The 15,009-nt window shown below is 38.5% G+C and overlaps 1 protein-coding gene across 1 annotated transcript; it reads right to left on the reverse strand.

The window, feature by feature from the left end:
- Positions 1–12,605: 12,605 nt before the first annotated feature.
- Positions 12,606–14,147, reverse strand: LOC122722130. Its single transcript, XM_043952039.1, has 4 exons — positions 13,991–14,147; positions 13,822–13,889; positions 13,412–13,625; positions 12,606–12,783 (listed from the first exon to the last, which is right to left on the reverse strand). Exons 1-4 carry the CDS (start codon positions 14,067–14,069, stop codon positions 12,674–12,676), a joined length of 471 nt encoding a protein of 156 aa, XP_043807974.1. The 5' UTR covers positions 14,070–14,147; the 3' UTR covers positions 12,606–12,673.
- Positions 14,148–15,009: the final 862 nt, after the last annotated feature.

Consider the following 15,009-nt stretch of genomic DNA (forward strand, 5'->3'; position numbering starts at 1 on the left):
TTACACTTTAAAACATGAAAACATACTAAAATGCTTTAGAAAAACATATCTATTACCCTTCTAGAGGGTTCTGAGATCCGAAATTTCACCGGACTGTAAAATTCGGATGCCGGACTCTAGCCGGGTATTACATTCTCCCCCCCTTAAGAACATTCGTCCCCAAATGTTCCACAAACAATGAAACACATAAAAAGGAGGAAAAACTAACCTTAAAACAGATATGGATATTGCTGGAGCATAGACTCCCGCGTCTCCCAGGTGCACTCTTCTAGATTGTGGTGGTTCCAAAGGACTTTCACCATTGGTATTTCCTTGTTCCTTAGCTTTCTGATCTGCGTGTCTAGGATCCGCACTGGCTGCTCTACATAGGTGAGATCTCCAAGGATCTCTACATCAGGCTCACTAAGAACCTTACTCAGATCTGACACAAACTTCCGTAGCATAGAAACATGGAACACCTGGTGAATTCTTTCTATGGAAGCAGGTAAATTCAGCTTATACGACACATTCTCGATCTTCTGCAAGATCTCAAAGGGTCCAATGTACTATGGCGCTAGCTTACCTTTCTTTCCAAACCGAACCACTCCTTTCATTGGAGACACCTTCAGCAATACCATATCACCTTCCTGAAACTCGATCTGCTTCCTGCGAACATCTGCATAGCTTTTCTATCTGCTCTGAGCAGTTCTGATTCTTTCTCTGATCATGGGCACTACCCTGCTGGTGATTTCCACTAGCTCTAGCCCTGCAAGAGCCGCCTCTCCTACTTCTTCCCAGCAAACAGGTGATCTGCACTTCCTCCCATACAAGGCTTCATAAGGAGCCATCCCGATGCTAGCATGATGACTGTTATTGTAGGCAAACTCCACCAAAGGTAGATGCTGCCTCCAAGAACCGCCAAAGTCTAACACGCACATTCTGAGCATATCCTCTATGGTCTGGATGGTCCTCTCTGACTGTCCGTCAGTCTATGGATGGAAAGCAGTGCTAAAATCCAACCTTGTGCCCATTGCACTCTGCAGACTCCACCAAAACTTGGAGGTGAACTGAGGTCCTCTATCTGACACTATAGATATGGGAACCCCATGCAACCTTACTATCTCTTCCAAATAAAGCTGTGCCAACTTATCCACAAAGTAAGTACTCCTAACAGGGATGAAATGAGCAGATTTAGTCAGTCTGTCCACGATCACCCATATGGAGTCTAACCTGTTGGACACTGCCGGTAAGCCCACTACAAAATCCATAGCTATATTCTCCCATTTCTACTCTGGAATCGGCAGTGGGTTAAGCATTCCAGCCGGCTTCTGATGTTCCAGTTTCACCCTTTGGCAAATCTCACAGGCAGACACAAACTGTGCCACTTCTTTCTTCATAGCTGGCCACCAATACACCCTTTTTAGATCCTGATACATCTTGGTGGCTCCAGGGTGAACACTGTACCTTGCATTATGAGCTTCCCTCATAATGTTTCCTTTCAGACTTATGTCATCTGGTACACATAGTCGATTCTCATAGCGGAGGATCCCTTTGCTGTCAAATCTGAACTCTGCACTGTTGCCTGACTGAACAATCCTGGCAATTTTCACTAACTCAGGGTCCTCATGCTGTTTCTGAGCCACCTGCTCCAGAAACACTGGTGTCACTCTCATCTGTGCTATCAAAGCACCTGTACCAGACAACTCTAGCTATAGCCCTTCGTCGACGAGCTTATAAAACTCCATCACCACTGGTCTTCTCTCTGCTGCTATATGGGACAAACTGCCAAGTGATTTCCGGCTTAGGGCGTCTGCTACAATATTCGCCTTACCCAGATGATACTGGATCCTGCAATCATAGTCACTGAGCAGTTCTACCCATCTTCTCTGCCTCAAATTCAGCTCTCTCTGGCTCAAGATGTACTGTAAACTTTTATGATCGGTGAAGATCTCGCATTTAACCCCATAAAGGTAATGCCTCCACTTCTTGAGTGCAAAGATAACTGCCGCCATCTCTAGGTCATGGGTGGGGTAATTCAACTCGTGCTTCTTCAGCTGTCTAGAAGTATAAGCAATCACCCTCTCATTCTGCATTAAAACACAACCCAATCCCACTCTAGATGCATCACAGAACACTGTGAAGTCCTCATTACTGACGGGCAGAGCTAACACTGGTGCTGATGTTAATCTTCTCTTTAACTCTTCAAAGCTCTCTTCACATTGGTCCGACCACTCGAACCTCTGATTCTTTTTAGTCAGTTTGGTCATAGGAGCAGCTATCTTTGAGAAGTCCTAAACGAACCTCCTGTAGTAACCTGCTGAACCCAAAAAGCTCTTAATCTCTGTCACTGTAGTGGGTCTAGGCCAGTTAGCTACAGCCTCAATCTTCTTGGGGTCTACCTCCATCTCTTCTGCTGACACCACATGCCCCAAGAATGAAATGCTCCTAAACCAAAACTCACACTTAGAGAACTTAGCATACAAGCCATGCTCTCTAAGGGTTTGCAGAACTGTCCTCAGATGTTGGGCATGCTCCTCTGCATCTCTGGAATACACTAAGATATCATCGATGAAGACAATAACAAAGTGATCCAGATACTGGCTGAAAACTCTGTTCATGAGGTCCATGAATGCTGCAGGGGCGTTAGTCAACCCGCACGACATTACTAAGAACTCATAATGCCCATATCTGGTCCTAAAAGCTGTTTTTGGCACATCTGCCTCTCTGACTCTCAGTTGGTGATACCTAGATCTCAGATCTATTTTAGAAAAACAACCTGCTCCAGCTAGCTGGTTAAATAGATCATCGATCCTAGGTAGGGGATACTTATTCTTGGTAGTGACCTTGTTCAACTGCCTGTAGTCGATACAAAGTCTGAGGGATCCATCCTTCTTTCTGACAAACAGTACTGGAGCACCCCAAGGTGAGGTACTAGGGCGGATGAAACCCTTATCTACCAACTCCTGCAACTGCTCTTTCAGCTCTTTTAACTCTGCTAGCGCCATCCTGTAGGGAGGAATAGAGATCGGTCTGGTACCAGGCAACAATTCTATTTCAAACTCTATCTCCCTATCAGGTGGTAGTCTTGGAAGCTCGTCTGGGAAGACGTCTAGAAATTCTCGGACTACTGGGACTGAAGCTGGTTCCCTAACCTAATTATCTAGCTCTCTCACATGAGCTAAAAACCCCTGACAACCCCTTCTAAGTAACCTACGAGCCTGAAGGGCTGAGATCAAACCTCTAGGTATCCCCCTTCTGTCTCCTCTGAAGACACACTCTGACCCATCCTGATCTCTGAGACTAACTACCTTGTCTCTGCAGTCCAAGGTAGCTCCATGTGTAGATAGTCAATCTATCCCTAGAATGACATCAAAATCCGTCAAATCTAGAACCACTAGGTCAGCTGGAAGGCATCTACCCTCTATGAATATTGGACTGAAACGACAGACTAAATCTGCCACTGATGGGTCACATTTGGGTCCATTGACCCAGAGAGGACACTCCAACTCAGAGACTATCAGACCCAACCTCTCTACGGCTCTAGAAGCAATAAAAGAGTGAGAAGCACCGGGGTCCATTAAAGCATACACCTCGGAACACCCAATGATAAGGTTACCTGACACCACTGTGTTCGACGTGTTTGCCTCCTCTTGTGTCACAGTGAAGATTCGTGCTGGGGCTACCGGACCTTCACCTCGGGAACTTGCTGCTGAAGAAGAGGCTAACCCTCTCCCTCTGCCTCTGCCACTGCTCTGAGGCATGGCTGGAGCTGCTGGCTGAGCCACACTACCTGAGCTCATCTGCTGGGATGGTGCCATAAAGGTCGCTTGAGGACATTCCCGAGCAAAATGTCCCTCCTGCCCACACTTAAAGCAGGCTGTGGATCCCAATCGATAAACTCCTTTGTACGGTCTCCCACATCTCGTGCACACTGTACTGCCTGTGCCAGAGCTTGAGCCACTACCCATTCCCAGACTAGACTTGATCTTATTCCAGAACTTGCCCTTCTTAGCCTTAAACTTTTCTCCCTTCCTACTGCCAGAAGCTGCTGCACTGGGGGTCTTAGAACCCGAAGACTATGCCACTTGCTGTTTAACTGTTTCCTGAATAATGGCACTCACCTCCATCTTCCTGGCGGCATCCACAATAGAGTGAAAACTCTTTCTCTGCTGGAAGAATCAAGGAGGAATACCTGGGATGCAGTCTCATGGTATATCTCCTTGCCTTCTTCTGGTCAGTGTCATAAGCCTGACCCACATACTGTAGCAGTTCCAGGAACTTATCTATGTATTCATCAACACTCATCTCTTCAGTCTGCCTTAACTGCTCAAATTCTATGACTTTCATCTCCCTGGAACTGTCAGGAAAAGCCTACCCAGCAAATTCATTGGCGAACTCTTCCCACGACATGCTGTCCAACCTGGGGTCCATATAATTCTTGAACCACTCTCGAGCCTTCTTGCATTTCAGTGTGAACCCTGCCATCTCAATGGCTCTACTATCATCAGCTCCTAACTCATCGGTTATTATCTTAACCGTTCTGAGGTACTCAAATGGATCGTCTCCCATGTTGAATTTGGGAGCATCCAATTTCAGGTACTCTGTCATTTTCACTTTACTTCCCCCAGCTGAGCTAGGTTGAGGTACTTGGACAACAGGGGCTACTGGATCTGGTTCTGGTGGAGGAGGTACTGTATTACTTGGATCAAGGTATGCTGTACTTGGATGAAAAGGTGAGGGTGGATACATGGGATATGGTGGGTAAAAAGGAGGATAAGGCATGTAAGGCATGTAGGTAGGATATGGGGCAAAGCTAGAGTAATCCGACGTACCCCCCATCGGATACCCCGGACCCTGTGGAAAGGGTGGATAGTGGGGTGGATAACCAAACCCCGAGACCTGAGCGCCTCCTTGAGACTCTCCCATACCCTCTTCCGACCTGTCCATACCCATGCTTTCCTATCTTCTCTAATCAACATCCATAGCCTCCCTTACTTCATCAGAGCTCCTTCCTCTTTCTGCTCCTCTTCTGCTCTCGTCAAAAGACCTTCTCTGGTCCCTTGATGTACCCTCCCTGCTTGATCTCTGAGACATTGCCCTTGGCAACGCAGGAGGACGAGCAGCTGTACCCTCACTTTCAGGTGGGACTCCAGTCAATCGTGCAGATCGACGAGTTCCTCTCATCTTAACTTTCTAGAAAACAACACATAACAGCATACATCAGCATATAAACATCACATATCAACAATGCACATGCATACATCATGGCATTTCACATCATCAAATAGACAGGACTCAACATCCTATCCTAGTAGACATGATTTCCTATTGTGCTTGACCTACTATAACCTCTATGAGCCCGACGCTCTCTCTATAGGTCTGACCATATGAACCTAGGGCTCTGATACCAATCTGTAACGACCCAGAAACCGGACCGCTACCGGTGCTAGGATCCAGATCGACTTAAGGTCGCCGAGACCCGTAGCAAGCCTGCTGTACTCACTATGCACCTATACAATCCCATACATGATCAAACATTTTCTGTAAAAACATAAAACTTTTCTCTATACCAAGGCTCAACCTGTGCATGCACTAACTCTATACTACAAAGGCCCTTACTAGAGCTTGCTCTAGACGGGTTAAACTCATTTCTTTACACTTTAAAACATGAAAACATACTAAAATGCTTTAGAAAAACATATCTATTACCCTTCTAGAGGGTTCCAACATCCGAAATTCCACCGGACCGTAGAATTTCGATGCCGGACTCTAGCCGGGTATCCAACATCCATCCACATCAACAGTAAATTATGCAATGCATCATATTCGTGAATTCTAATGCAAACAACCTAATACATATTTATGGTATTCTTGATGCATGAGCATGCTTAAAAAGTTTGATTTCTTTAAAATAATAGATCAGTTCAGTTCTACTCACCTCTGGCTGACGCTCGCCTAACACTGACGCAGTTATATCACTGCAGGCCTCTATGGTCTCCCAGGTCCAATCCTACACAGATGGACTCAAATGAGGGACCAAACATAACTATTACCAGACTCTAAACAACTCCCCAAAAAATCTCCTAAAATATACCAAAGCATGTATACAAAACAAGCAGAAGAAAAGGCTGGGCAAGGGACTTTCGCAGTAAGTTCGGCTACCGAAGGTCCCTCACAGATCCGAAAGTCAGGGACTTTTGGGGGCATATTCGGCAGCCTAAACTCCATACAAATCCGAAATTTGAAACCTTCGAAGGCGGGTTAGGCGTTCAAAAGGTTGCCTCCACAAGCAGGTTCGGTGGCCGAACCTGGGTTCTCCAGCAAGGCAGAACCCGATTCTGCCCTATGCACACAGCCACCAAACACTCCGAACGTCACACCCAACTACTCATAAACATTCATATCCACTCAAACATGCATAAGGGACATAAAAACTAGCCTAATCCCCAACAAGAAACAACAAAAACAACACAAGAGAAAATATTCATTATCAATCTAACTCAAACTGTAACGACCCGAAAACCGATACCCCTCTGTAACGGCCCGAACCGCTACCGGCGCTAGGATCCAGATCGGCTTAAGGCCGCCGGGACCCATAGCAAGCCAAACATACCTTCTATCACTTGGTCAAATCCCATACATGATCAAAACTTAACATAAAAACTGTAACATCTAATGTAAATACCGAGCTTGACCTGTATGCAACATAACTGGAAACATAAAGAACCCCCTACTAGAGCCCTCATCAAAACTCTAGCTGGGTCAACATAACATACATCAAGCTGGAATCACATCCAAAGAACTAGAACCTAACCTGTGCATACATCAAACCACAAACATAAGACCTCCTGCGGGGTCCTCAATAAAAACCATAGCGTGGTAAACAACACATGCCACAAGTTTAGTTCAAACACAACTCAACATCTGACATAACATACATCATGTACTAAAAAGGGACTAACCAAGTCTTAGGGCCAAGCACAGTACTAATACATAACACAACTCTACTATACTTGCATTACAATTCATTATCTTACAATACATTATCTCAGTTTACATTACATGTCCACACAACTCTAATCTATTACAAGCACAACCTTAACTCTTGAGACTTCCCGAACGACTTCAAACCTGCAACACTGGGGTTAGGGGAGAGGGGAGAGCTAAAAAGCCCAGTGAGTAGAAATAAAGACAACAGTTCATTAATTACATGCTTTCATGAAATGCGTCACAGCACAAACAATTCACATAACGGATTGGACATGACCACCAAAACTCCCTATGACTGTAACATAACATGGTGCCCGGCCCTTCGGGCTCCTCAGAACTTCATTATGCTCGGCCCTTCGAGCTCCTCAGGACTTCATTATGCCCGGCCCTCAAGGGGCTCCTCAGGACTTCATTAACATAACATAGCTAGGGCTATTGGGGTCGCCTTGGTCCATCCACATCAACAGTAAATAATTGAATGCGTCATATTCGTGTAACTAGTGCAATCAACCTATTACATATAAACATGATGCATGAACATGCTTTAGGCATTTGAATTCTGTAAAATAAAAGATTAAGTTTAGTTCTACTCACCTCTGGCAGACGCTGAACTGACTCCGCAACTGCTAACACTGATGGCCTCCTCGGTCCCTCGGGTCCAATCCTATACAGGTGGACTCGAATGAGGTGCCAAACACACTCCAAACAACTCATAAACAACTACCCAAAAACGCCCTCAAACATCCTCAAAACATGCATAGAAAAAAACCATGAAAAGGCTGGACAGGGCACTTTCGGCGGCACCTTCGGCGGCCGAACCCTCTCTCCAGAGACGAAACTCGGGCTCTTTTGGCGGCACCTTCGGCGGCTTAAAGTCCCACTCCAGAGACGAAAGTCAGGCACTTTCGGTGGCCGAACCTTCCTTCGGCGGCCGAAAGTCTGCTTTCAAGCCAAAACTCAACTTTCGGGGGCAAGGTTAGGTGGCCAAACCATGCATCCACAGGCAGGTTCGGCGGCCGAAACTACCTTCGGCGGCCGAACCTGAGTTCATCCAGAACTCAGCCTCGCATGCATACCAGCCTCCCAAACCTTCCAAACACCCCAAAACAAGCACCCAACCTCTCAAAAACATACATAAACCCTTAACCATGCACACAGGAGCTTAAACAAGCTTAAACTCCAACAAAGAATCTCATAGAGCATACATAAATAGCTTATGACCCACATAAGCCAAAACCATCAAAACTATTCAAAACCTCACTTGCTCTCTCCCAATCATGCATACACTCTCCCACATGCATAAACTAGCTTGAACCTTCATTATAACATCACATAAACATACATAAACAGGCATAAGCATACATTGGGCATAAAACCCACATAAACCTAAACATGCATATCTACCCATACTCAATCATCAAAACATCTTTAAACCTACTTAAAACTTCATTAAAACACAAGGAAAGCGAGGATCTACACTTACCTCTTGGAGATCGAGGGGTGGTGTGATCCCTAACTTGGAGATGGGAGGAAACTACTCCTTGGGTCTCCAAGCTCCCAAAACTTAGATCTAAGCTTGAAAACTCTTCAAAACAACCATGAAACTCATAAAAACATGAAGGAAATGAAGAAAAACGTGAAAACGGCCAAGGGAGGACAAAAACTCACCTGAGCTCGAGAATGGGGAGAAAACTCGTCCATTTCCGATCTGGGGGCTCTTTATAGGTGGCCTGGTCAAAGACCTTCGGCAGCCTAACGTGCCCCCTAAACGAGCCCCTAAAACTTTAGATCTAACCATTTCATGCATTATTAACCCTTAACCCCTTCTTAAAACTTATTTAAAACATAGGAAAAGCAAAGATCTAGACTTACCTCTTGGAGATCTAAAGGTGACAGCAACCCCAACTTGGAGATGAGGTAAAATGGCCTCCGGAGGTCTCCAAGGTTTAAAACTTTAGATTTGAACTCAAATCTTCAAAAATAAAAGAATACTCATGAATTTTCTGAGGAGATTGAAGGAAAAACAATAAGAACAACAAAGGGAGGGCAATGACTCACCTCTCCCCGAAAATGGAGATAAAGCTCTCTCATTTTCGGGCTGAAGGCCTCTTATAGGTGGCTGGATAAACCACCTTCGGCGGCCGAATAAGAAAGGCCTGCGGCAGCATGGAGGAACCACCTTCAGCGGTCGAACTTGAAGGTTCGGCGGTCGAACCTGGGATTTTCCTTCAAAACTCTTTTCTTTCTTTTTAACACCAAAACCCAAAAATTTTCAAATTCATTTTATAAAAACCTTATTTTACCCTTCTAAGGAGATTCCAGCTTCGAGATTCTGGATTCCAACGGGGATTCCGTCGGAAGGTTAGAATTTCGACGCTGGAGTTTAACCTGGTATTACAGCTAGAGTCACGACCAAGTGTTAGTCTTGTTATCTAAGACATATTATGCTCAGGCCACAAGGCGAGTATCTACCAGGCTCACGACTGAGTGTCAATACCATTTAATAAAAATTTCTAGGACATTTTATGCCCAGGCTATAAGGCGGATATCCTCCATGCTCATGGCCGGGTGTCAGTCTTAGTTAATAAAAATTGCTAAGGCATATTATGCCCAGGCCATAATGTGGGTATTCGTCAAACTCATGACTGGGTGTTAGTCCCGTTAACTAAAGTATTTTATGGCAAAGTCATAAGGTGAATATCTGCCAACCTCATGACCGGGTGTTAGTCCCGTTAATTAGGACATATTATACCCAGGCTATAAGGCGGGTATCCACCAGACTAAACGACCGGGTGTTAATCCTATATGTATAAAAATTTATAAGGCATTTTATTCCATGTTCATAAGGCAGGTATCCCCCAAGCTAACAACTAGATGTTAGTCCCCTATGTATAAAAATTTCTAAGGCGTTTTATGCCCTGGCCACGAGGCAAGTATCTGTTAGGCTAACGATCGAGTGTTAGTTCCGTTAATAAAATTCTCTAAGGCATTTATGCCAAGACCATAAGGTTGGTATCTGCTTGGCCCATGACTGGATGTTACTCCTACTAATCAAATTTTCTAAGACATTTTATGCCAAAGCCACTAGACGGGTATCCGCCAGGCTCATGACCGAGTATTAGTGCCGTTAATCAAATTCTCTAAGGTATTTTATGCCAAGACCACAAGGTGGGTATCCTTCAGACCTATGACTGTGTGTTAGTCCCGTTAGTAAAATTTTTTAAGGTATTTTATACTGGTACCACAAGGTGGGTATTCGCCAGGCTCATGACCGGATAATTGCCAGGCTGACTGGGTGTTAGTCCCAAAACCATGGAAAACAGTTGTAAGCTTTGAATCTAAAAAATTGAAGACCGATCGGGAGACTTTTGATATGATATAATATTCGCCCAAAGTGTATCATGGGTTGTCATTGCATGACAGGGCCACGTGGCAAGACTCTAATAAACTATGACATGCGGTCACAGAAGTCTCACCCATAAGAAGGAAGGCTAAGACATCGTAACACTCAATGTTCAGAATGTCAAGACTCATCCTCTTCTAAACCAGTCAAGTCTTTCATGAAATAAAGTTATCGTTAGCGAATATAATCTAGCACATCCTCGTTATGTCTATAATCGCGAGATCCTTTAACCACTAGCCGGTACTAGTAAGATTTCTAAGAGATTCTATAGCCAACTCCACCTTCTTATAGTATAAAGACTGATGAACACAGAGATCAAGGTACACATTCTTATACAACTACTCTTGAGTTCTAAGCAATTCACTACACTTGCCCTTCTATTCAGTTTATTGACTTAGTGTCGGAATGATTTCTGTAGATGCCAACTATCTCACATTTTCTTTCTTTCAGATTCGCAGCATAGTTTCCTTTCAAGCACATTATTATACAATACTTATTATATATAATGAATATAAAATGTACTTAAATTTAAGTTTAAATTAAATTTATCTTATTAATACAAATATTTGGAGGTATATTGTAATTTATTTTTGATTTTTTAAATTTATTTTAATTTTTAAATTATAATCATGACAAATTAAAAATATTTAATTTTATTATTTAAATTTAAAATTTTAAATATAAACATAAATTAATATAAATATTTAATTTATTTATTTGATGTGCGGTAAAAGGTATTAAATTTATTTTTATAATTTAAAAGGCTTATACAACCTCTTATAACTAATTTTATCTATTTTTAGAATTCAATATTTTTATTTAATTTAATAATAATAATAAAAACTTACTTGTACGTAAAAAAATTTAACAAAATGTAAAGTTAAAATAAATTTTTCAAAAAAAATTTATGGAAGCAACTTATTACATTAACACAGGACTATTTGGTTTTGATTCTGGTTCTGATACGATTCTGATTAAGAACCAAAACTGAAACATAATCTCTAGTTATTTTATTTTTAAAAATTTAAACTAAATTTTGGTACGATTTCGGTACGATTCTAAACGGTACAGTTTTTTTTTTTTAATTTTAATTTTAATTTCATTACAAATCTTGATTTTAAATATTATTATGATTATTTTAAAATTATAAATAATTGATATCAAAATAATTATAAAAATAATAATACTAATATTTAAACAATAACAATATCAATATTAATATATATTCTATATAATTCTCAAATAGATATATAACTTATTCGGATAGGTAAAATTATAATTAACTACTTAAATTATTTAAATTATATTATTAGAAATTTTTATTAATTAATTAGATTATATGATTATTTTATAATATTTTTAATAACTATTTAACAGTTAAGAGAGGGAATTATATTTAAATTATATGAATAATTTAATTTATAAATGTAATTAGATAATATTAAATATAAAAATAATCAAAGGAGTAGATAAATTAAACTTTTATTAAATTTAGAATAAATCTCAAATAATTATTTTGTTTATACTTTTACTTATTTATAATTTTTTATTGTATATTATTTAATGATTTAAAAAATTAAGATTTGAATTCGAATTATATAATTTTAATAATATAAATATTAAAATCATATTGAAAATATATAAAATGGATTAGTGAAATTACATAATATAATCATAACATCGTTAAATTATTTAAAAATATATATAATATTAATTTTTTGATATAGTTTTGATTCAATTAATAAGAAATTAAAATCAAAATCAAAATTAAATAATTAAATAAATTTGATTTCATACAATTCTAGTCTTATAACATTAATTCTTTTTTGATTTCGATATAACTCGATATAATTTTTCTGTGAAATCTCAAAAATTATCTATAGCCTTAATTAACACCGGCACGAATTTTAATTTAAACTAATCTAGTGGTTAAAAAATAGTTTGCATACTCTTAGCTGGATCTTTCAACCAATTTCTCTCTCTCTTTTTTATTTATTTATTTATTTTATTTTTTAAAATAAATTAAAATTTCTGCAGTTACCAGTTAAGAGATTAATGTATTAGTAAAAAAATTCCCCAGTAATTATAGATTTATTGTGTGATTCTTCCCAATATAGCCAAATACAAAAAAAAAAAAAAAAAAAAAAAAAAAAAAACCTGTCTTCATAAGAAAAATAAAATAAAATTTGCATGTATAAGCGCTAAGAGATTACAGAATAGAATAGAGACATTATTTAAGAGAAAAGTTCCCAAATTATTATAGATTTTATTGTGGGATACATCCAATATACTGAAAAACCCTCACATGTGGAAGATGTTAACTATGAGCATTGTTGCTATAGATGAAACCAATGGAACCAATAGGTTTTGGTATACCCTCATTGCACTGCTTTTGAAATCTGTATTAATACCTGCACCTCAAAAAAAAAAAAAAAACTCAGTTTATTATTCAAATTAAAATTTTTATTTATTTATTTTATAATTGCATTCTACTAAACACAAACTTAATTATGAGTTTTAATTTATTAATACGATATATATTAAAAAAAATTATTAATATAATAATTCTCTCTAATAATAAAATCTCGAGTTTAAGCCACATATCTAATATATATATATATATATATATATATATATATATATATATATAAATTTTTAAATCGACCTCATACATCATGGATTACATCAATTTCAAAACATTTTATATATTATGGATATATCGGTTAGCATCCTGCTTGGATGTGAGACATTAATATTAATGGAATACGGTAATTTCAAATTGTATATAATAGTTAGCATGAAATTATTAAATAATTTGAATTAATCATTTTAGATCAAGTGCAAAGTGGATCCAAAAATTGTTTAGATCAGACTGTTTTTAATAAATCAAATTAATTTCAAAACATAGTATGTGGATATCAATTTGTTTTTTTATGAAAAACCCATTTATTTATGCTTTAATCCATGATGAACCCGAGTCTAGACAAGTATTTTCCATGTATATAATGCACTTGTTTGAGATAGTAGCAAAAAACTCACTTGTATTGGTAGAGCATCCATGATGAATGGTTTCAGTGATGTTTTTAACGGTGGCTCCATTTGCGAACCAGAAATCTCTTTTGGCATAATAAATACAAGTAAGGACATTCTGAGTGTGTTCTGCGCACCCACCAGCGCAGAAGTCCGTAAGCGCAGATCCATTTATATTCAACACCCCATTTAGGTGTATATTTGTGGCACAATTTGTAGAGATCTATAAAATCATTCACCAAAATTTGTATCAATTAATCACTAGACTAAAAAAACTTAGAAACCTTCAACATAGTCATACTTAAAATTATCTTAAAAATTATTTATTTAAAATTTAAAAATATAAATATTATTTGAATTATTTTCTTATAATATAAATAATTTCAAAAGATGCTTATAAAAAAAATGAAGAAGTTTACATTTTGCAAGCAGTCCCAGGCGCTCCTCCACTGCCAAAATGGAGCCAGATTGACATTTTTTAAAGGGTCTGATCATCATCAGCAGAATAAAAAGCAAAATTATTATTATTATTATTTTCATAAGTTTAAAATTAAAAGAAAAAAAAAAAAAGAAATTAAGATTACTTACTTTCAGCTTTAGCACAGACGAGGAGAAGAAGGAAAAACCCCAAAGGTAACCACAGAAACCTGAGTCTATAATTCTCCATTTCCTTTGTTGACGATGATGATGATGAAGAGGAAATGAAATGGCTTTGAGAATTAATGAGAGAGTTTGGAGAGATGATTCAGACATTTAAATGCCTCAACAATAACTCATTTAATAGGCAAATGCCAAAAGATAAGCTTAGAACAACTAGGGAATATCATGTTTTACTATACAGTATATGCTTACTATAGTTTATATATGGAGCAATAACCAAGGAAATATAAACTAAAGCCTTTAATTTGGTTGGTATCTTTCATAACCCCTTTAAGAGGATTAAAACTCTTCAAATTTAAAAATTTATTTCTAAATTTTTAGATTATTATATTTATAATCAAATTGAAATTATATAATATCTATTCAAAATAAGTCGTAAGCTGTCCCTACTTGGTGGAAGGATTAGACGCAGAAAGAACACATATATGTACGAGAAAAAAAAGACGCGGACACTTTAACACCCATATCATCATTAGAAGACTTGTCATTATTTTAATAAAATGAGTCTTAATACGAAATTACTGTTATCAGTCACAGCCTAAAATATCTTTATTGTATCTATAATTGCGGAATTTCCACCTATTGGCTGGTGATTTTCCGTATCAAGCAGACGGTCAATGAATTATCAAAAAAAATAATATGTTTATCTCTATCTCTTACAGTATAAAAAAAGAAAAATCGCATAAATAAAAATACTCTATTCGAAAACACTAAAACTCTTAGTATGTTTATTACATTTTTTTATATTTGTCGAGATACTGATTTGAGTGTCGGAATTACTGCTACAAACACACACCACTACCTCATATTAATGAATTATAGCACAGTTTCATTACTGTCACGTCATTAATCTAATCTCAACAGCATCATAAATAAATATTTAATGTGTTTAATTATCATTTACATCGTAAAAATATTAAAATAACTTTTATTTTTCTGAAATTTCA

This window comes from Manihot esculenta, chromosome 2 (genome assembly GCF_001659605.2).
Source record: "Manihot esculenta cultivar AM560-2 chromosome 2, M.esculenta_v8, whole genome shotgun sequence".
Lineage (NCBI taxonomy): Eukaryota > Viridiplantae > Streptophyta > Magnoliopsida > Malpighiales > Euphorbiaceae > Manihot > Manihot esculenta.